The sequence below is a fragment of the Toxotes jaculatrix genome, chromosome 14, assembly GCF_017976425.1.
Source record: "Toxotes jaculatrix isolate fToxJac2 chromosome 14, fToxJac2.pri, whole genome shotgun sequence".
NCBI classification, from domain to species: domain Eukaryota; kingdom Metazoa; phylum Chordata; class Actinopteri; family Toxotidae; genus Toxotes; species Toxotes jaculatrix.
This window is the reverse complement of record NC_054407.1, coordinates 6677822-6697998: the sequence shown is the minus strand read 5'-3', so window position 1 is coordinate 6697998 and position 20177 is coordinate 6677822. Positions and strand designations below refer to the sequence as shown.

The 20177-nt window shown below is 45.7% G+C and overlaps 1 protein-coding gene across 4 annotated transcripts; it reads right to left on the bottom strand.

Moving 5' to 3' along the window:
• Nucleotides 1–227: 227 nt before the first annotated feature.
• Nucleotides 228–18544, bottom strand: chd8 (chromodomain helicase DNA binding protein 8). Of its 4 annotated transcripts, XM_041054535.1 has the most exons (40): nucleotides 18471–18544; nucleotides 16536–17350; nucleotides 16254–16454; nucleotides 15748–16074; nucleotides 14229–14342; nucleotides 13543–14048; nucleotides 13279–13390; nucleotides 12585–12791; nucleotides 12403–12471; nucleotides 12262–12317; nucleotides 12040–12157; nucleotides 11861–11944; nucleotides 11582–11719; nucleotides 10906–11027; nucleotides 10503–10746; nucleotides 10244–10420; nucleotides 9788–9931; nucleotides 9546–9644; nucleotides 9094–9253; nucleotides 8022–8232; nucleotides 7660–7855; nucleotides 7367–7537; nucleotides 6827–7117; nucleotides 6460–6680; nucleotides 6150–6352; nucleotides 5773–5929; nucleotides 5585–5674; nucleotides 5383–5486; nucleotides 5139–5262; nucleotides 4897–4969; nucleotides 4489–4760; nucleotides 4069–4301; nucleotides 3244–3924; nucleotides 3049–3155; nucleotides 2692–2913; nucleotides 2351–2443; nucleotides 2122–2235; nucleotides 1855–1956; nucleotides 1653–1757; nucleotides 228–1384 (listed from the first exon to the last, which is right to left on the bottom strand). In XM_041054535.1, the coding sequence occupies exons 2-40, from the start codon at nucleotides 17247–17249 to the stop codon at nucleotides 1010–1012; spliced, it is 7737 nt and encodes a 2578-aa protein (XP_040910469.1). In that variant the 5' UTR covers nucleotides 17250–17350; nucleotides 18471–18544; the 3' UTR covers nucleotides 228–1009. The 4 variants fall into 4 exon arrangements, with proteins under 4 accessions (XP_040910469.1, XP_040910467.1, XP_040910468.1 ...); XM_041054533.1 differs by having other exon boundaries at nucleotides 16254–17350; XM_041054534.1 differs by having other exon boundaries at nucleotides 12585–12788; nucleotides 16254–17350.
• Nucleotides 18545–20177: the final 1633 nt, after the last annotated feature.

Sequence of the window (20177 nt, the reverse complement as noted above, 5' to 3'; positions counted from 1 at the left end):
TTTGTATTTTTCTTTTATGGCCCTGCTACACTCATCATCTTACCAAGGTACAACTCTCCTTTCACCACTTATTTTACATGTTGGAACAGACACTGATGCTGTATTTACTATCACACCAACCTTTGGATAAAGTGAAAACCTGATTTAAAGGCTGTTCAGAAATGGATAGAACTGATCTTGTGTACAAGCGGTGTACATCCTTATTGCTTCTGTCTGGTCAAAGTAATAACACACACAAACTTGCTTTCACTTTAGATTGCTGTTATTCATATCACAGATACAGTCAAATCATAAAACAAGAATAGTAACTCATTGCCGTCATATTTGCACCATTGTACACAACTGACCAGCTCTACATTGTACATTACACCCATCCTCCTAGCACTGCTTCAGTAACTAATACGCCACTTCCCACTCCCCCCCGCCCCATCCCTCCCACATAATGAAAACAATAACAGTACATCCACACACTGGATCCCCTTTTAGTTCACAGACTCTCCTGGACACAGAGGACATGACCAGACGAGATAGGGGAATTGTGGGATCTGGATCCAGGCTCTGCTCAGTACACATGTCCAGTTTCATGTAGCGCTAGAGGACCAGCATTGAGGTTCTTAGATAAGAAAACGGTATCTGTACAGCAGGGGTCCCCTTTTGGTCACGGCTGGGAATGTGATGGGAATTCATACGTTTTGAAGAAGAGGAGGAGAATGATGAGTTGTGAAGTAAGAAAGCTCAGCTTTTTGCCATTTTGTCAGAGGTTACTGAGCAGGGTCAAGAGAAAGATGGAACACAATTCTCAGTGATGAAAGAGAAATCAGATGGGTGCAAACCTGCTCCTTTCATGGAAAAAAAAAATCCTATACAAAATAAATGAATAAAAGTAGCAACAAAAAACACATTCATTCATACTTTGATACATAATATGGTAAAAATAAATGATGAGGAATAACATGATTCATTGTTGAGAAGGGGACTAAGTCAGATGTGTTCGCGGAGTGGGGTTCAGTCAATCCTCTGAGCTTGATGAGGAGTCAGAGTCCTTCTGTGCCATGATGACATCGTCCAATAGCGCTTCTTGATCCGAGCTGTCATAGTCACCCTGGGAAAGGCTGTCGCCACCCTCCATTTTAACGTCAAAGTCCGGACTGGTGAGGAAGTGATGGGAGGTCTCCAGGTCCTCCTCGTCCATCATGTAGGCTCCATCTGAGACCAGAGTCTCCTCCTCGACTCCGTCCAGGTTGGGGTCTTCGGGAGCAGGCTCTGGAGTGTGGTGATGGTGGTGGTGGTGGTGATGATGATGATGATGGCGTCGTCTGCTTTTCTTAGGGATTTCCGAGTGCTCGGTCAGCAGTCGGTGGAAGAGGGTCTCAGGCAGGAAGCCCTGCGAGAGGGATGATTATTATTAGAAACTACAGAACGTCTAGTATGAAAAAACCTGAAGAGAGCAGGATGTGTTTCTACATCCCTCCTCTGATCGCCACAGCCACAACTACACTTCATTTCAACTATATTTCCCTGTAAAGGTGTTCTGAAAATCAGGCCTATACATTTTTTTTTCAATAGTGTGAGATACAACAGTTGGTCTGCATGGAAACAGTGTGTGTCTTACAGCTTCCTTTACTAAATCGTAAAATATCTTGATAACGTACAGAGTTCCGCACAGTTTCAGACCACTCAGGAGCTACAGCGTTGTCAGGATTCTCCTCCAGGTATTCCCTCAGATCTTGCAGCATCGGACAGAAAGCAGCTCCAACCTTCACAGAACAAACACATGGTTGTTTGTTTGTCAGTTCGCAAGAGACAACAAGTCCAATCCAGCAAGTTGTGTGCATTGTACCAATCATGTCTCACCTTCTTTCCTGTCCTCATGTTAATGAGTTTGACCTTCTCGCTGCCTGTCACAGCTTTATCTGCCCTCCTCCTCCTCTTCCTCTTGCTCCTGTTCACAAGAAGCTGAAGAAACAAGATGATGAGATGATGTGATGGACAGAGAAACACAGTAGCAGCTGACATTTTGTTTCCCTCCCAACCCGAGACCAAGGTTGGATTACGAGCCAGGAGATATGAATTGAGACTGGATGAGTTTGGTCCTGTTCCATAACGTGTCTGTGAACATACCTCCAGCATGTCTCCCTCCACCTCATAATCTGGGTTCTCCTTCAGCCACGTGGGAGGGTCCCTCCGTCGAGGAGTACGCTCCAGTGGATCGTGGAGTTCATCTGGGTCGGATAACTAAGAGAGACAGAAAGAAGGGATCAAACTAAATCCACAGAAGCTTTATTAAAATAATAATAATAACAACTCCGCCTGTGTCATAGAGGAATACATGTAACCCTGCCACATGTACCTCTTGGTCCTTGCGCCTCTTGCGGCTGCTCTCTCCCCCTGACCCATTGGGCATCAGGGCCTGCTTAGAGAAGGTCAGCTTCAGCCCCTCCTCCTGGCAGGGTGAGAGACAGAGAGGCCTCTGACTTAGCCATGAACTACACACCACGGCTGCACCTTATATCACCTATTTCTGATTTTAAACAATACTTTTTTTTTTTTTTTTCCAAAGACCTTGCAGTAACGGCTCTCAGATTCAGAATTATCTTAATGTCCAACAAAAGCAAGACTGTCAGTTTATGCATATTCTCCCCTGCCTATGCCTCAGCTGTAACATTACCTCATCCCCCACTGTATCCTCACCTTAAGGAGTTTGACGGTGAACTCTCCATCTTCTCCTTCTGCCCCAGGGCCAACAGGCATGGTGCTGGGTTTACGGATCACCCTTGTGTACGCCATCTCGTCTCCCGCTAGCTCTGAGCCCAGGGTGAGCTGAGCGTCAGGCACGTATCGCCGCCCTGAGGGCCACTGACCACTCAGCACCAGCGTACACAAACTGTCCAGGCGGTTGATCAACACACGGTCCTGAGACAAAGAAGACGCCCCATGTACCAGTCATTCACAACAAGAAAATAAACACACGGTTTATTCCTTCTATAGCAATACTTTAGAATTTCTTTCAGGGTTACGGGTACGTATTGTAAACTGTGAATAAATTACCTTGGGCCAGTCAACTCTGAGTGGGTCAGGGGGTGGAATGCCATCCTGAGACGGGGTCATGGAGAGTAAACTATTATCTTCATCCACGTCACACACCTTTATGCCAGCTAAGCAGAAAAAAAAGGGAAAACTAATTAAATTGGTTGTTTTTATTCTTGCAGCATTCAACACTTTTTTCTTCATCTATCAACTTACCTCTTTCCACCTCTTCTTCACTCTCTCCGCTTTCATCGCTGCTGCCTGATCGCTCCGAGGACGATGAGCCTGAATCAGAGTCGGAATCCGAATCAGACCCTCCTTCTCCCTTCCTTCCTCCTGTTCGACCTGCCTTCCCCCTGCTCCTCTTGAAGCTCCAGCCCTGCTCTTGCATTTTTCCATCATGGTGACTCAAAGGCGTGTTCTGCAGGTCAGCACTGATTTCAGCATCAAGCAACCGGGCGTCCTCATCAGCTCCCTCCTTTAATACAGGCAGGTCCTGCTCTGTCTTGGGCTGGATGAGGGGCATGATGGGCACTGCCTGGGGTGGTGGAGGAGGAGGAGGGGGAGGAGGTGGAGGAGGGGGTGGTGGGGCTTGCTGGTTCTGGATGAACTCCTCCCTGGCCTGACTGAAGGTGAACTGTGGGTCTGCGAAGATGGAGAGCTCGGTGCGGCTGACACCGTGCAGAGCAGCACCCAGCATCAGCTGACGATCGTGGTCTGGTATACTCCACCAAGCTGGCAGCTCAGAGCTGGGCGGGGCCAGAGGCAGACGCTCCTCCAGGGAGGGGTGGGGCAGCACTCGCTCACGGAGGCGACGCAGGAGGCTAATACGGTAAAGAGTACGGGAAGCACGCTCCTCTGTGATGGGGGCTACAGTCTGGGAAAGCTCTGATGGATCTAAGTGAGACGAGAGAAAAGGATTCAAAGACAATTAAGCTCTTGAGTCTCCACAAAAAACTGTAACTACTGTATACTACTACAATATAACGACTTAAACAATTAATCTGACCGTATCTTGACAATGTAGTAATTAGCAGTTACCTTCACCACGGCCTGGGCGGAGGTGGCAAACCCTCCGGCACATGGCAACAAAAGAGCGGAAGTATCGACTGAGGCTCTCGTCAGTTTTTTTATCCAGACGAGCAAAGGTACGGAAACGGGTCCAGTCAAACTCTGGTTCTCCGGCCTCGGGGAGACCTTCTTCCTTCTTCATCTTTTCCACACCAAAAGTTGATACCACACGGTAGAAGTCACACTCCTCTCTACGTGTCCACCTGTGAGAACGAAAGAAGGCAACTGAGGTGAGGTGGGGCTGATCTGACTTTGGGAGGGAGACATTTTGACATCTGCTAAAGATGCAGAAACCCCTCACTGAAGCAAACAGTCCTGCCTGCATGTGGTGGACGTGGCATATACTAAACAAGCCCATAGCCTTTGTAGAGTGATGTAATACGAGCGTACCTCTGCTGGCGCTCCTGCCGTGCGATCTCCTTCAACTTGCTGGCCTGTTCGCACCTCCTGCGCCTGCGGTCACCCTTTGCCTCGGCTTCAATCTTCAGCTGCTCCTGTCTGTAGCTGCGTTGGTAAGCTGTGATAAGCCGCCGCAACCGCGCCGTCAGTGACGAGCTCGAGGGCCAGTCGCACGCACCACTCTGGCTCGATATGTTTTCCGTGACCACTGGCCCTGCCTTGTCTTCCACAGAAATCTCGTCGTCCACGTTCATAGAGTCAGGCTGGAGGACAATATCAAACAGAGACAAATTATTAAATGTTCTGTTTTTACTCCCTAGAACCAAAATATTCAACTGAGTCTATGCAAACAAAGTAGAGCAGACAGAACCACTTGAAGGTCATGACTCAGATTCGTACCTCCTCGAAAAGATCTTTGTGCCTTGATGCAGGTTTGAACTCTGGGTCCTCTGAGTACTTGTCATATTCAGCACTGCACAACACAAACCATAAAGCACCATAAAGCAAAGTCCAGTAAAGGTCCATCCTTTCAAAATGTATCTGCATGTTTCATAATGTTCTGTAGCATTTGTTATAAGTAAATTTAGTAAACAAACACAATAGAAACCCAAAATAAGCTCTGATTGACAAGTATCACTCACTCGTCTCCCAGTTCGGTGTCGCCAGTGTGCTGCTCGGCATCAATGGCCTTGTCATCAGGCCGACCAGCTCTCTCCAGGAAGCAGAGGCAGGGATCAGCACGCATGGTGGTGTACATTTCATAACCTGGAAATAAGGACACAGTCAGGGCTGACATGTTCCAGCTTTAAAGCAAGACAAACGGAGACAAGTGTATTTAAGACATTACTAAATAATGTTATAAACCTCCACAGAGTGAGAACATACCGTGTTTGAATACGCCAGCAAGCAGTGAGCGGTCTGCCTCAGCGTCCCACCATCCTGCCGGCACCTCCTGCTGCTCCATCTCAGGCATCCAGATGTCAACGTCCCTGAAAAAAAAAAAGCATCAATGTTTTAAGTGTTACCTTAAGAAAGTGAACTTGTGCGTGTGAACTGAGCTTGATATACAATGGGCTGTGTTACATACCTGATGTCAGCCCCTTTCAGGACAGAGTCAGCATGTTCGCCAATCACCTCCTGCTTCAGGTAGTAGAGCATACGCACCCTCAGCAACACCCTGAGGTGGGAGAAGAGATGTTTTAATATCTGAACATGGATGAGAATGCATACACATGTGCATACATAGGAAAACACAGCTGAGTGGGCTTCACTGACTTGTTGCACTGGTGCTTGAGATGTTTGCGGTAGCTGTCATCCAGCAGCAGGGTGTCAGGGTTGTACTTGCGGATCCACTCCACTTTCTGTACATCAAATGTGCTCTGGGCCTTTACCCTCTTACCCTTCCTGCCTCTTGGAACAGGGATAGACAGGCCTAGGTGGACAAAAAAATATATATATAAGAGAATATAAACATACCTTTCAAATAATGCAGACAAGCTACAATAAGGAAAAGTCTTCAGTATAATCACGCATGTACTCTATTTAAGGGTCACAGTTAGGAGTAGAAGTAGGAACACATCTTTTCTCCACACACACTCTTCCACGGTGTCAATTTGAAAACTTTTATGCCTGATCAATGTGCAGCCTCTTACCAGAGTGGTTCAGTAGTGTTGTGGGTTCTCGGCCGTTCTCCGGCGGTGTGATGAGCTCCCAGATGAAACTCTTGATGTTCTCATCTCCGCGGTAGTGGAGCAGACAAAACACCAGGATGACACGGCATATCGTCTCAACATCACGCTCACTCAAGCGCCGCTTACATCTAGCGTGAGACAGGATGTCCCTCCAACGACCCCAACTGCAGAAGAACAGGAAATACAGTCAAAACAAAGGGACAAGAGTAAAGAGTATACACTGACAAATGACACATTATGCACATAAAAGCTATAAGTTGAGTCTACATACCCATAGACAAGCAGGTGTTTCTCCACCCGGAAACAGTCGGTGCGACCGTATCCCCCTCCACTGTGGCGGTCGGAGCGCCGGGAGGCACGGGACTGTCTGGAATTGGCAGGTGGATACTCATCATCGCTGTCCAGGTCAGACAGGTCTCCACCTTCACCTCGTAAACTGGAATACTGACGGGTCTGCTTTCGTACTCTGGGAGTGTCGATCACGAGGGTGTTCTGTAGGAGGGAAGAGATAAGATGTAAATAAGATGTACACCTGTTACATTATTATCACCTACACCTGCACAAATGCAACTACAGGATTTCACACACCATGGCATCCAGCACTGTAGGTAAAACCTTCACACAAATGTCCGCTTTACCTTGCGGTTGATGGAGTCCATGTCTATGTCGGCTTTCTTGGCCCACTTCTGCCAGAATTCAGGGTCATCGAGGGCGATGTCATTGCGGTTCTCAGAGGCCACGAAACTGGCCTTGGAGAAGGTGGAGCCCTTGCCCTCGCTCTCGATGGTGATGGTGGTGGCTCTTCGCTGAAGGATCTGGTCGATGTCCTCCTCACAAAAGCGACTGCCCTCATCATTCTCATCCATGATGGCGGCGTACGCTCCCTTCCTCAGGAGGTCCTCTATCTCCTTTTTAGAGAACTGCTGGATCTGTTGAAGGTCACATGGAGAGCATTTACAGCACTGTTCCAAACTGGAAGAGGGAAACTATGGGTCTGTCCCAGTATCCCCACAACATGGCACACACTAGCCTACAACCTGTACGCTCGTGAACGTTCACTCAAGCACCCAACAGTTTAAGTGTGGGTTTTCTTTTTTTTTGGAAATAGACAACATAGAATACAAGTAACAGAAATTAAAATGAACCTGGCTGGAAGTGGTGACTAGTAGTTTTCTTACCCCGTTGACGTTGCTGTCTTTGTTGCCACTCATGCTCTGCAGGACGGCACGGTCCAGCCCAAGCTTCAGACTTGCTTTATCCAGCATCTCCCTCTCGTAGGAGTTCCTGGTTATCAGTCGATAGACCTTAACCGCCTTAGACTGGCCAATACGATGACACCTTGCTTGGGCCTGGAACAGGAGGAGAAAAAAAAAAGAGGAGTCAGAAGAGCATCTTAAGGAGCTACTGACATACAGACTGTGACTGACGTAATTTAAAAAAAATGTTAATGAATCTTAGCACAGTGTTGTACCTGAAGGTCATTTTGAGGGTTCCAGTCAGAGTCAAATATAACACAGGTATCGGCAGCAGTGAGGTTAATACCCAGGCCGCCAGCTCGGGTACACAGCAGGAAGACGAAGCGGTCTGAGTCAGGCTTGCTAAAGCGATCGATGGCAGCCTGTCGTAAGTTCCCACGCACTCTGCCATCAATTCGCTCATAAAGGTATCTGTTTAAAAAAAAAAAAAAAAAGGTTAAACACTTCACATTAAACATCACTTAACTCCAGGTGGATTTTATAAATGATCTAACACACCTGCATCCGACTAGAAATCATAATGTTACAGCATTAGATTAAAATATTAATATAGTACAATACACTTTGACATTCGTACCTCTTGTTGATGAGGTAGTCCTCCAGAATGTCTAAGCAGCGCACCATCTGGGAGAAGATGAGCACTTTGTGGCCACCAGCCTTGAGGCGAGGCAGCAGCTTGTCCAGTAGCACCAGCTTGCCAGCCGACCGAATCAGGGCCTGCAAATGGAAGTCAGGGGCCAGGGGGTCATACACCTCCCGCAACTCTGCTACGATCTTCTCCTCCGCGCCTGGAAAAGAGAGAGACACAGATACAATTTTGTTTTATATTCACTCTGATAGCTTTTCAAACATGCATATTTACTCTTCTACGATTCATCATCAGCTTAGGTAAAATATCACAGTTACAGAGTTATGAACACTTTAATGCTCCACTGTTTCTAAATGAGTAACAGCTACAATGTGACATCAGCAAAGTTAATCTTTGAGCTTTTGCTCATTCAAGGAGAATGTTAACCAACACAAAGAGCTGAAAAATGTGCATGTCATATGAATTTTCCTTGACTAATCCTTGACTGTTGAAAGTTGGGATTAAGCTTTCTACATGCGATCACAAGAGAAACAACAACAGCCATTGTTTTCATAGAGAAAGTGTCTGTGGCCTTTCAGAGCGCATCCAATCAGGGTTATTTACATGTTTTAATCAATACTAATTTACAGTTCTTCGTTTGCACAGCAACTAAATTATGCAGTGACTTCTGCAGCTGATCTCTCAGCACCGTCCAAATGTGCAGCGAGTGCAGCTCAGACTACTTATCATGTGTAGGCAGCTTTAGGGAAACATTCCACCTCTGATTGGACATAAGCTCACTCTGCAAAATGGCTCCAAATTAAATATATACTAAGAATGATAGCACCATCTGCAGCACCGTTTAACTGGCCGTCAGTGGATTTTATCAGCAGTATGATACAATTCACATCAGTTATTATGGGAAAAAGATGTAGAGCTGCACATTTGCAAGCCTGAATATAACAAGCAAACTTTAAGACGATGTGATGCCTAATACAAGGAGCTTAACACAGCCAGCATCAGCAAAGAGGATAAATCACCACTGCCTGCAGAAGACTGTGTTCGTATTGTGATGCAGTACCATTGATGAGGTAGGGGTGGTTGCAGCACTTGCGCAGCTCCATCATAGTGTTGAGCAGGTTGGGGACATTGCTGTTACTGTTTGCCCCTAAACTCAGAAAACTGAAGTTCCGCTCCAAGATGGCTCGGTAGTACTTCTTCTGGACGTCCGTCAACTCAACCTAAAAGCACACAATCAGATTTTTTCATTCACAATCTTACAACATATGATGTTATTGTGATTTGTGCTTTTTGTTTGTTTATGGTGAGAACATGTCCTCTCATGAGCTCTATGGTGCGTAGGAGTCATTGCAGGCTTGTTTAAAAAGTTAATAAACCCATAAATAAACGGTAAATAAATCTCCACTCACAAGCTTAAATAATTTAGAAATAAAAGTGAATTCCAGTCCTTTTTTTAGAAAGATAATAATAAAGTATAATACAGAGTTCACAGAGAACTGACACTAAACTAACCTCAATGATGGTCTCCTGTTTGGGTGCCAAGTTCTTCTCAACATCCTCCTTGAGCCTTCTCAACATCATGGGTTTCAAGATGGCCTGCAGCTTTTGAACCTGAGGGATCAGAACAGAGCACTTGCTCAATGACAGCTGAACATTACCAGTAAAACATCAGGTATGACAGAGAACAGTCAAAACAAAGAGACAGATATATGTGTGTATATGAGCGTCAGTGCCAACGTGAGTGAATTTCACACCTGTTCCTCTGTTTTGAGGTCTCCAAAGTCTCTGAGGAATTCTGTCTCAGAGGGGAACTGAGTAGGCTCCAGGAAATGAAGCAGACTGAAGAGTTCCTCCACAGTGTTCTGGAGAGGAGTGCCGGTCAACAACACTTTGTGTTCCTGGGAGAAACCACAGAATAGGGGCAAAAAGGTGGAGATGAAGGGAAAAGGGGAAGTGGAGGACAACATGTGGAGGTAATGAGGCAAAACGTGTAAAAGAAGGGGACAATACAGAAGAGACAGGAAGGAGGACAGGAAATACAAAGGGAAGAGGAAAATAGCTGTGAATGTTAATATCAATGTGTGTAAAAGACACATTTTCAAACTCATTCAAACGGCATGTCTAACTGAAGCAAAACATTTAACCATAAGGCCACTGACCGCAGTGAACTGGGTACGGCTATGAAGCAGCACTAGCTGTTGCCCACTCACCAAATCCAGCATCTTCAAACTGTCCAACAGCTTGCAGTTGCGATTCTTGAGGCGATGAGCCTCATCAATGATGACACAACGCCAGGCGATTTCCCTCAGCTCAGGGCAGTCAGACAACACCATCTCAAAGGTTGTGATGAGGGCGTCAAACTTATAGGCACCTGGGATCAAATGCTCCTATAGACAGAACACCAATTTTCATTAGACATATTTAACACCAGCAAGGTTAAATGACAACAGCTGTCATCGGTAACGCCACCTTGTCATCCTTGCAGTACATCTCATATTGCTGGATCATCTGTCGGCTGGCAAGGCTGCCGTGGTAGACGATGGCGTTCATGTGGGTCCACGTGGAGAACTCTCTCTCCCAGTTGGTGATGGTGGAGAGCGGAGCAATGACCAGGAAGGGGCCTTGGACTCCAGCAGCATACACCTCTGACAGCAGCGCGATGGACTGGATAGTCTTCCCCAGACCCATCTCATCTGCCAGGATACAGTTCTGCCTGAGGGACAAGAAACAGGGAATGTGAATACTGAAGCAACTGATGAGCATCTTTCTAAATGGACTAACTTTTCCAAAAGCACCATACCCAGCTAAACTAACCCAGTTTGTCTCTGGCTTCAAAGTGCACTTTGACCTGGTGAATGTGTGTGATGAATACCTGTTATACCAGTTGAAGAGCAGCCAGTTGACTCCTTCTAGCTGGTACTCTCTGAGTGTGTTACCATTCTTGTACTCTCTGGTCTCCTCCAGCTTCTTCCATGAACTGGCTGGAGGTCGTGGCTGATGAAAGAAAAGGGAAAAAAATTGTACTTTTAATTGTAGTTACTGGACGTAACTCTTATTCTATGTGGACATGCTTTGCCCTCCAGCAGGCTTCATTATTGGTTAACCCTCTGCCTCGGCATCTTGAGTCAGATCAACTACTATCTGTATTTTCACACCTGCTCCACCCTCTAATGTGCTTCGCTACTGGTTAACACCAAAGGCGAAGGCCATGAGGGACGGACGCAGTCCCAGCTGAACCTCCTTTCTCCACACAGGAGAAAGTGAGCGACACCAGTGAGTAACCGAAGTGGAGCTGACAGTACTGACAGGTCCCTTCTACTACTGTGAAAAGCAGATACTTCCTGTGCCACGGCAGAAAGGGGAGGTGAAAATATGTGTCCATCAGATATATGGATGTCATCCAGTCGCCTTTTTGAATGCATCCTAGCAAGTGTCAAGAGCGTCAGCATGTGAAAAGGACATCATGTGATGTGTCTGTTCAGCACGCGAAGGTCAAGCACAGGTCTCATGCCCCCTGATTTCTGGCTACCTTCCATTTGACTACTCACAGTTCTCTTCAGGCGAGGTTGTCGGTTTTGGATTTTGCTGAACTCCTCCACCTTGCCCTCGTCCACGTCTTCCTTCAGCTCCCAAGTAGCGTCTTCATAAGGCAGAGAGCACCACTTCACCAGGTAGTAGATAACAGGCTAGAGGGGAAAACGCGAAAGCAAGCGTTTAACAGTCATATTCCTGAAAGCACAAGAGTTAAGCTATGTAGCCGAGAGAGGAGCAGTTCATCTCTTCTGTCCGGCTGCATAAGTGACTCTTAGTGAGGCCAATTCTCTCACCTCGCCGTTGTCCTTGTCCACACTATGGGATACATCCAAGATCCTGTCCACCTCCACATAGTCTGGGTTAAAAGGCTCCTCATCCTTAAGAGAACGACAGGGTCAGAGAAATATTTACACATTTATAGTTCAAGCAGCTGAAGTACAAAATAAGAGGTTTCAGCATGCGTCTCTCTCACCTCCTGGAAGATGTGCCTCATTTGTGCATGTTTGGTCTTGAACCTCTTGATCTTTTGATGGATCCTCTTATCTTTCTCCAGCTGCTCCAAACTGGCCCACTCACAGTGTAAGTATGAACTGAGAACAAGAGAGTCAGGTTTTACTCATTTGAATGTCTGCTCGAGCTATAAAATCCGTCAAATGCCGACGGCAAGGTTATTCACTCAGACACTGAAACTCACTAGTTCTTGTATTTTACAAAGAATTCCTCCACATTGGTGTACTGGCCTGGGGACACCTTGAAGAGGAGAACAGGTTTTTAGGATTTACAAAATAGATTTTTAAGAAGTGTTATTGAACAAAATGTGTAATCTTAAACATACTTCTTTTTTGGTTAATCTCATAGACAGAACTTTGTCTACAATCGCAGCATCTTCCTCGCTCGGGTTTTCCTGTAGAAAAACAGATACAAGAATAAGATGCTAATCCCACACTGCATAAACACATATACACAAAAGCATATTTCAAGTACTTTTCTTTCAGTGTCTCCTGAGAAGACACTCACCACAAAGAACTGCATGCTGGGCAGTCCATCGCCATCCAGTTCCATCTCTTGTTTAAGCTGCGCCGCTGTCCCGCCACTGATGGACGCCACAGCTGCTGCGGTTGTAGTAACATCTACATCTTCCTGTTCATCCTCATCGTCCGTTATCTTGATGTCCAGGTCCTCTGTGTACTTCTTCCTCTTCACCACACGATTGGAGCGCCTCTTCTAGCCAGAAAATAGAGGCACAGGTTAAATTAAATTATTGGGGGACAGCAATACGGTGGACAAGAAGATAATTTTCTCTAAATTTCAAGCAACAAATAGGCACTTATCCCAAATGAGGACAGACATGATTAAATCTTCCACTTCAACTGCACGCAGTATTTTTTCCCCACTTCAATTCAGACAAAAGCAGATGTGTGCATTGCAAATTGTGTAGATGATGAGCAGCAACTGAATCAGGTGTCACTGTAAATCAGTTTCATCATTTGTGACATTACAACGTTTTTTGTATTGTGTGTGTCTGAAGGAGCAGATACATTTCATTTGAATTCATCCTGTTGGAAAAGTGAATCTGTTGCTCTAGAGAGCACTTTAAAGGAAAGCAGGCATACCAGGAATGATGCCTTTATGTTCTGTTCACTGTTGTGTTGACTATTGTGAAATAATGTTGGAAAGATTGTCTGAAGTGTGGCGATGTATGTGTATGTACCATAATCATGTCATCATCCAGCGCAGCAGGTGAGGCAGGGCTCAGCTCCCCATCAGAGTGGTCTGAAGACATATTTCTCTTTCTTTTCTTTGCTCCCACTAGAGTAATAGTGCTGAAGGACGGCGGAGGAAAAGACAGAATAAAGGAGCAGCAAAAGGACAGTAATAAGCATTGCTTTCTACAAGGTTACATTCCAAAACATAAAGAAATAAGTTTGATTTAAACGATACTCTGTCACCTTCTCATCACATACGCATCACTTACTTTGTCTTTGTCTTGCTTTTGCTCTTGTTCCCAGTCGCAGCTATTACTACGCCTCCAGCCACTCCAGCTGTTCCTCCTGGTGCCTTCGCTTTGCTCTTCTTATCTGCTCCACCTGCAGTTTTGGGTGTTGTTCCTCCAGTGACAGGACTTTTCTTCTTGCTCCCTCCTCCACTGGTCTTTTTCTTAGCAGCAGAAACCACAGTTACAGTGCCCCCTACCTCAGGAGAGGTCTGAGTTGCTGGAAGCTCATCCTGGTTCAGAACCCTTGGCAGGTTCTTCTCGCCACGTGCTTTGGCTCGGGCTATAGCTTCAGCCACAATACGGTTTGCCTTCTCTTGCTTACACAAGATTTCTACTCGTCTGACAGGGGCAGCCTCGCCAGAGGCCTTGGTGATGCGAATGGCCTGGGACGGAGTGGTGGTGGTGGTAGTGGAGGGGCCTGCAGTCGAGGTGTTGATGACCTTCACCACAGAGACTGTGCCGCCAGCCGAGGATGCTGAGCTTGTCTGAGCGAAAAACAAAAAACAATACAGTATTTTTTTAATTTACATTTCCTGAGATATTTTATGAGAAACCCCTGGGCCTCCTTCTAATGTATATAGGGAAACACCACTTTGTGTGGGTAAAATGCAGAGAATAATTTCCCCAGGAGGGATCAATAAAGTATAAACATCTGGAGGACTCACCTGTGGCTGCAGAAGCATTTTGAGCGGCACTGCAACTCTTTGGCCTCCTTGGCCCTGCGAGATCTGCAACACCTGAGGGGCGCCTGTATTTCCAGCTCCTGAAACCAGCTGGTACTGTGAGAGTGAAAAAAGAAACAGGTAAAGTCTTCTCCAGGACTTTGAAACAACTAGATAACACAATTTAACAAGGCAACGTCAGATCAGAAGTAACACAGTAAAGAGATCTAAAAATGTGGCTCGATTTTAAGGAAGACTCAAATATCATGTGTAATCTGTTTGTTGTCCTATAACCAGTCACATTAAAAGCAATATAAATGTCATATTCATGCTGTAGTATAGATTTTGGTCCAGGATGTATTCAGGATTGACAGCTTGGGAGCTGATGAAAGGCACCTTGGCCAGAGCCTTTTCCCTCCTCTTCCTTTCTTTGCACTAAGTTGGCTAAACACACCATGAACCAATCTCTGGTCTGAATGCACAGTCATTAAATAGAAATGGATCTTTTCTTCTCTATCTCTGGATAAGACAGCAAACAAATATATTCCCCAAAATGCAGCCATGGTACTTCACGGTGGTCGCAAATACAGCAAGGACAGTATGAAAACAATGAAGTCAAGAGAGAGACACCCAAGATATTGATCATTTCCTTAAATGATGTGATAATTTAGCAAATTCATTACAATTTACAGTTATTTAGGATATTACAAATACAATGAATGTGTCTATACTACTGAATATACAGGGCCACACTGCTAATTTTCAATCTGAAACTGTCTCATTTAATAAGGACCTGAAAATCTGACATAAAATCCCTAATGCTTTTTTTTTGATCTCCAACTTTTTGTAAAGCTTGCCCACTCCACTGCGTCAGATATTCACAAGCTACAGTGTGCTGATACAAAGTGTCATTCAAAACAATGAACGTCCTTATACAGCTGATAAAAGAAGTCAGCTTTAGCATTAACTGCTAATGGATACTAGTTAGCAGAGCCAAAGTGGAAATGTTTATTATTTGGACTGATCGGTCCCTGCTACACAAAAGTAGCCATTATTCTTCTGCGGTGAACTGTAACAGTCTATGTAATGGTGATTTTGCACATGTGAATCAAGCAGAACCAACTCCTCTACACCAACATTAATGTTAGCAAACTGAAATATTAGTCACACTGAGCCACATTTGTTGTGGTAGCTGTGGACATTTTGCAGGGCAGCAACATGTTGACAGGGTCTGATTTGAGAAAACAGCATTTTCAGTAAGTGACTACTGGGGAATAGTTGAAAACTTGACTTTGAGTAGACTGTCAATATTGAGTCTATTGTGGAAAAAACATTTGCTTCTATCAGTATCAGTAACATTCCACCAAAACACCCTTTCAATGCATCAACAGAGAATAACTAGAGAATAATAGTTTCCATGATTTCTTAAAAGAACACGGTGGAAAGAAATTACATGTACTGTGGGACACTAATATGATTAAATAAACGGGTGTTTCCAAACTCTAAAACACTTATTTCTTACCTTAACTCCACCTTGTTGGTTGGGCTGCTGCTGCACCTGCAGCTGAATTGTGAGGACTTTGGGCTGCCCTCCAGCCTGACCTGCCGCTCGAGCCTGGGTCAGGGCAGCTAGCTGGCTTCCTTGGAGCACCAGTTTGCCACCAGGGAGCTGACCCAACACTAGTCTAGCTGGGGCCTGGGGCTGCTGCTGTTGTCCCCCTTGGACCGTTTGAACTTGTTGTACCTGTGTGACCTGCTGCTGGGCAGTAACAGCTTGGCCAGCAGCCGTGGCAGAGCCAGCCTGAGAAGGCTGCTGGAGAACCAGGGTGATCCGCTTTGCTTCACCACCCTAGAATCATATACAGAGAATGAGACTCATTAAGACAGTCAGGAAAAGACTGACCTAAATAAACAGCTTGCAAAACTCAGCAACAACCCTGATAGCAAACCATAAAGCCACCCAGCATCACCTGCTGCAGTGCTGGGTGAAACCTTGTGGTCTGTGATGGTACAAGAGGTGGCGCTTACCTGTGTTTGGGCCTGCATGGCTGGCTGGAGCTGAACCTGGCCCTGAGTCTGGACTTGGATCTGAGCAGCTTGGCCCTGGGGCTGTACCTGGATCTGGGCAGCCTGGGCCTGGGGCTGGACTTGCACTTGAGTCTGGCCTTGAGCCACCTGTGCTTGGGCTGGGATCTGCACCTGAACCGGCTGGCCTTGCGTCTGCTGAACCTGCTGGGGCATGGAAGTGAGCAGAACTTGTTTCACTGGTCCGTTAGGAGACTGCAGCAGCCTCTGCACCCCTGCACCCACCTTGACTTGAGCTTGTCCTGGGCTTGCCTGATTCAAGACTGTTCCCCCCTGCAGTATGGACATGCCAGGTTTGAGAGGAGTGCCAGACAACACACGAATAACCTTTCCACTGGTCTGGCCTGTGGCTCCCGATACAGTCTGCAGCACCTGGGCTTGACCCTGGGGTCCTTTGAGAATGACAATTTTACCACCGGCCTGCTGTGTAATGGCAGCTAACTGCTGGGGAGTGAGCTGGTGAGTTATTTGTGTGAGCTGCGGTGTTGTGGCGGTGGTGGTGGCAGGGGAACTGGAAACAGTCAGAGGTGAGCTCAGCAGGACAGTGCTACTGGAGACCCCGCTGGTGTTGCTAGCAATGGGTATGGTGGTCTGGGCCTGGATCTGAGGTACAGTTTCAACGGGAGCAGGAGCTGGGGCCGGGGCTACAGTGGGAGCTGCAGCTATGGAAACAGTCTGAGCAGTTGCCACTGGCACCGGCTGCTGTGTGGGGACTTGAACGGGGGCAGGTTCTGGGATGGTCGGGGCTGCTACAGGAACACTGAGGCCTGTGTTGACCACAGTGGGCTCCGGCTCGGCCGGTGGGTCCACCTGGCCCAACGCCAGCTTGAGAGCCTCTTCCACAGGGTCTGTGGAACCCTGAGAGAAGGAGTCGTCCGGTAGGGCATCCAGGTTAAACAGGGGTGTGTCCTCAAAGAGGTCCATGATGGGATCTGCCATCTTGCCCACTCCACACAGGGAGACGGGCACAATGTTTAAAAGACTCCGAGATAGAAGCTAAATAGCCGTCAACCAATTCTTCTCAACTTTTAAGTAAACAGCTGGAAAAAGAGGAGAGACAATGATGTCAAGAAAACACAATTCCATGGCTGGTATTACTTACACAAATGCTGTGCAGCTTAATAACAAGTTTTAACAGCTAATTCAGTGGCTAGTATTGGCATGTTAAAACATAAAGAAACCACAAGGGGCCAACAGAGACATGGCAAAAGTGGCCCTATAGAGTAAAAGACAACCCTGTAACATCTGGTCCTTGTTTCCCTCTCAGCAGCTATTTTTTTATGTTTCTTTGAAGAACATAAGCATTACAACATCATTCATATGTGTTTGGTTCTGAATGCACAGAAAGAACAAGTATAGTTTACTAAAACATAGACAACTTTCATATAAACACGCTTATATTGGTCTTCTTAAGAATTAATGTTACCAGGTTTACTCTGCTGTGAGTTAAGAGCAACATACTAATTTATTTAACAGCAATGAAGTTTTTAGTTTTTTAGTTTTAAAGTCTAAATGATACATAATGCCCAATAAACTAATACATGCCACTAGATTATAAAATATATTGTTTCTGAATATAACATCTAACTCATGGCCACGTCCAGAAAATGCTCTCAACGTGACATTTAGGGTTTAGCAAAAACATCAAAAATAAAAGTAGGATGTTTCAAAAGTACTATCCAAAGCTAAACTACACATTCAGTGAATGAAAATAGTTGGTAGTGAAGTCAGACGAGGTGGGTACTGATGCTGGAGAGATGCTTTCCTCTCTGGTCGTATTGCAGTGTTTCTCACAAAACCGTCGGTTAGCATTAGCTTGTACCGCGACCAAGATGTGCCTATTACAAAAGCGTTTGTGGTACCGCAAACATATTCAGGCTCCTAAACGCGGTGTATTGTGTGTTTGCAGTCGTTAGTTCGCTTCTCTGTCATTTACTACCAACCATTCAGTCTACCGGACTCCTTCAATCTCATCAACAAACCGGACCAAACCAAAGCAACGTGCCACAATAACCATTGCCCGTCAACGTTCAGACCCGGGTTAGGCCGCAATACTGTTTCGGTTGGTCTGGGTCTAATTTTCGGCAAAAATACCTGAAAATAACCATCATATCCACTGCCCTAACTCTCACAGTAATAATTTCGGGGTGCTAAATTTACCTTTGCATCGACACACATGGCTTTCTCCGTCTCACAACACTGTACGATTACAGGAAACGGCCAGGGAAGAGCAGGAACTAACATTCTTGCCAGAGAAAGCGTAGAAAGCGTGCCCCTCGGACGCTATTAAACAACGATTGGTCCGTTTACTCCAGACCCGGCAGCATACGCCAATTTCATTGGCTGAACTAACTATCCGTCACGCGCACGGCCGAGACTGGGCGGGATGAGAGCCAGAGTTTGTTTGAGAAAACAATAAATGCGGCCTAGCTGGTGCCGTTTGACTGAGTGATCTTCAACATTGCTGTTTTACTGCCGTAGATGTTCACCTTAGAGAGAACAGGCCTGTTACCGCTGACTGGAGAAATAAACTCGGTGTTTCAATCATCTCACAGGGTTAATGGAGTTCACGACCCAACAGGCCTGTTTGTGAATGACACACCGTCAGTTTTTTTCAGCGTTTTATTACATTGACCACAGCTCAGGAATCAGTCCACATTAATAAATGAATGAAGATATCTTATAATATTGCTTTATTGCTTTCCAGAAATATACACCCATAGGCCGTGGGCAACTTGATAGATTTGTATTGAATATTATAAAATTTTGAGATACTGATACCATCTTTCTTCTAGGTGCCAGTATGTTGACTTGACTGCCCTCATGAGTGATTGTAAGTGGGGTGTTTGGCGCCCTCTAGTGCTCATAGACTGAAATATGAGCATCAGCCGCTGTGGCTTTTTCCATTTGATAGATTTTCAGTTTTTATTTCAGACATGTCGGGATTACCCTGGCCACCATTAATCTTCTGTTCCTTCCACTCTTTATACATCGTGTTTGCTCCCAGGTTTGCTGTGTGGCAATCTGATTAAACACAAATTAATTTAGGAATATGCACCATGTTAAACTGGAATAATGAAAGTCTCACTACTAGATGTTAAGACACGGCCTCAAGGTCAGGTAATAAAGCCCACATAGAGGCCCTTATCAGATGATACAGCTGAAGTGTCACAGAGATGCATCTATTCAAAGACAAACAGTAAAAGAATGAAAAGTATAGGTTTTGCACTCATTTTCTGCATATGAACTAAGGTCAATGTGGTCAGAAAAGCATAGAGTATGTCCAAAAAGTCTCCCAGCCACTACCTTTAGAGCTTCTTCAGTCACTGCATTAATGTGACAGCATGAATTAATATCATGGTTCTCCATTTTTAGAGATACTTACTGGTTCATCCTAAAATCATAAAAGCGTGATGTTAATAATGTGGGAGTGTGTGTGAAAGGGAGTGAGAGACAGACAGACAGACAGAGAGAGAATAGAGAGAGAGAGAGAAAGAGGTGGTGGTCATGAACCAGGGAAGCGTAAGTGACTGCATGTGACAGCACACCACACTTTATCCATGGCGGCCCTGCAGAGATGAGCCTGCCTGCTCGCCAGAGCTTCCATCTGTCTGCAGCCCTGCGAGGAGTATCCGCTATTCACCACACTTACACTCTGCCCCATGCTGGTCTGCTCGGTCCACGCCAACGCCAACTCTGCTGGTGAGAGCTATATTTACAAACAGCTGCCGTGGCACTGAGTAGAGCACCATGAGAGGGAGGAGAAATACTGTTTTGCATGAGAGGATTTAACTGTCACACCCCTTGCATTTTACAGCATCGACTCAGTTATTTTTGCATGTTGATACAGCAGTTATTCATAGAATA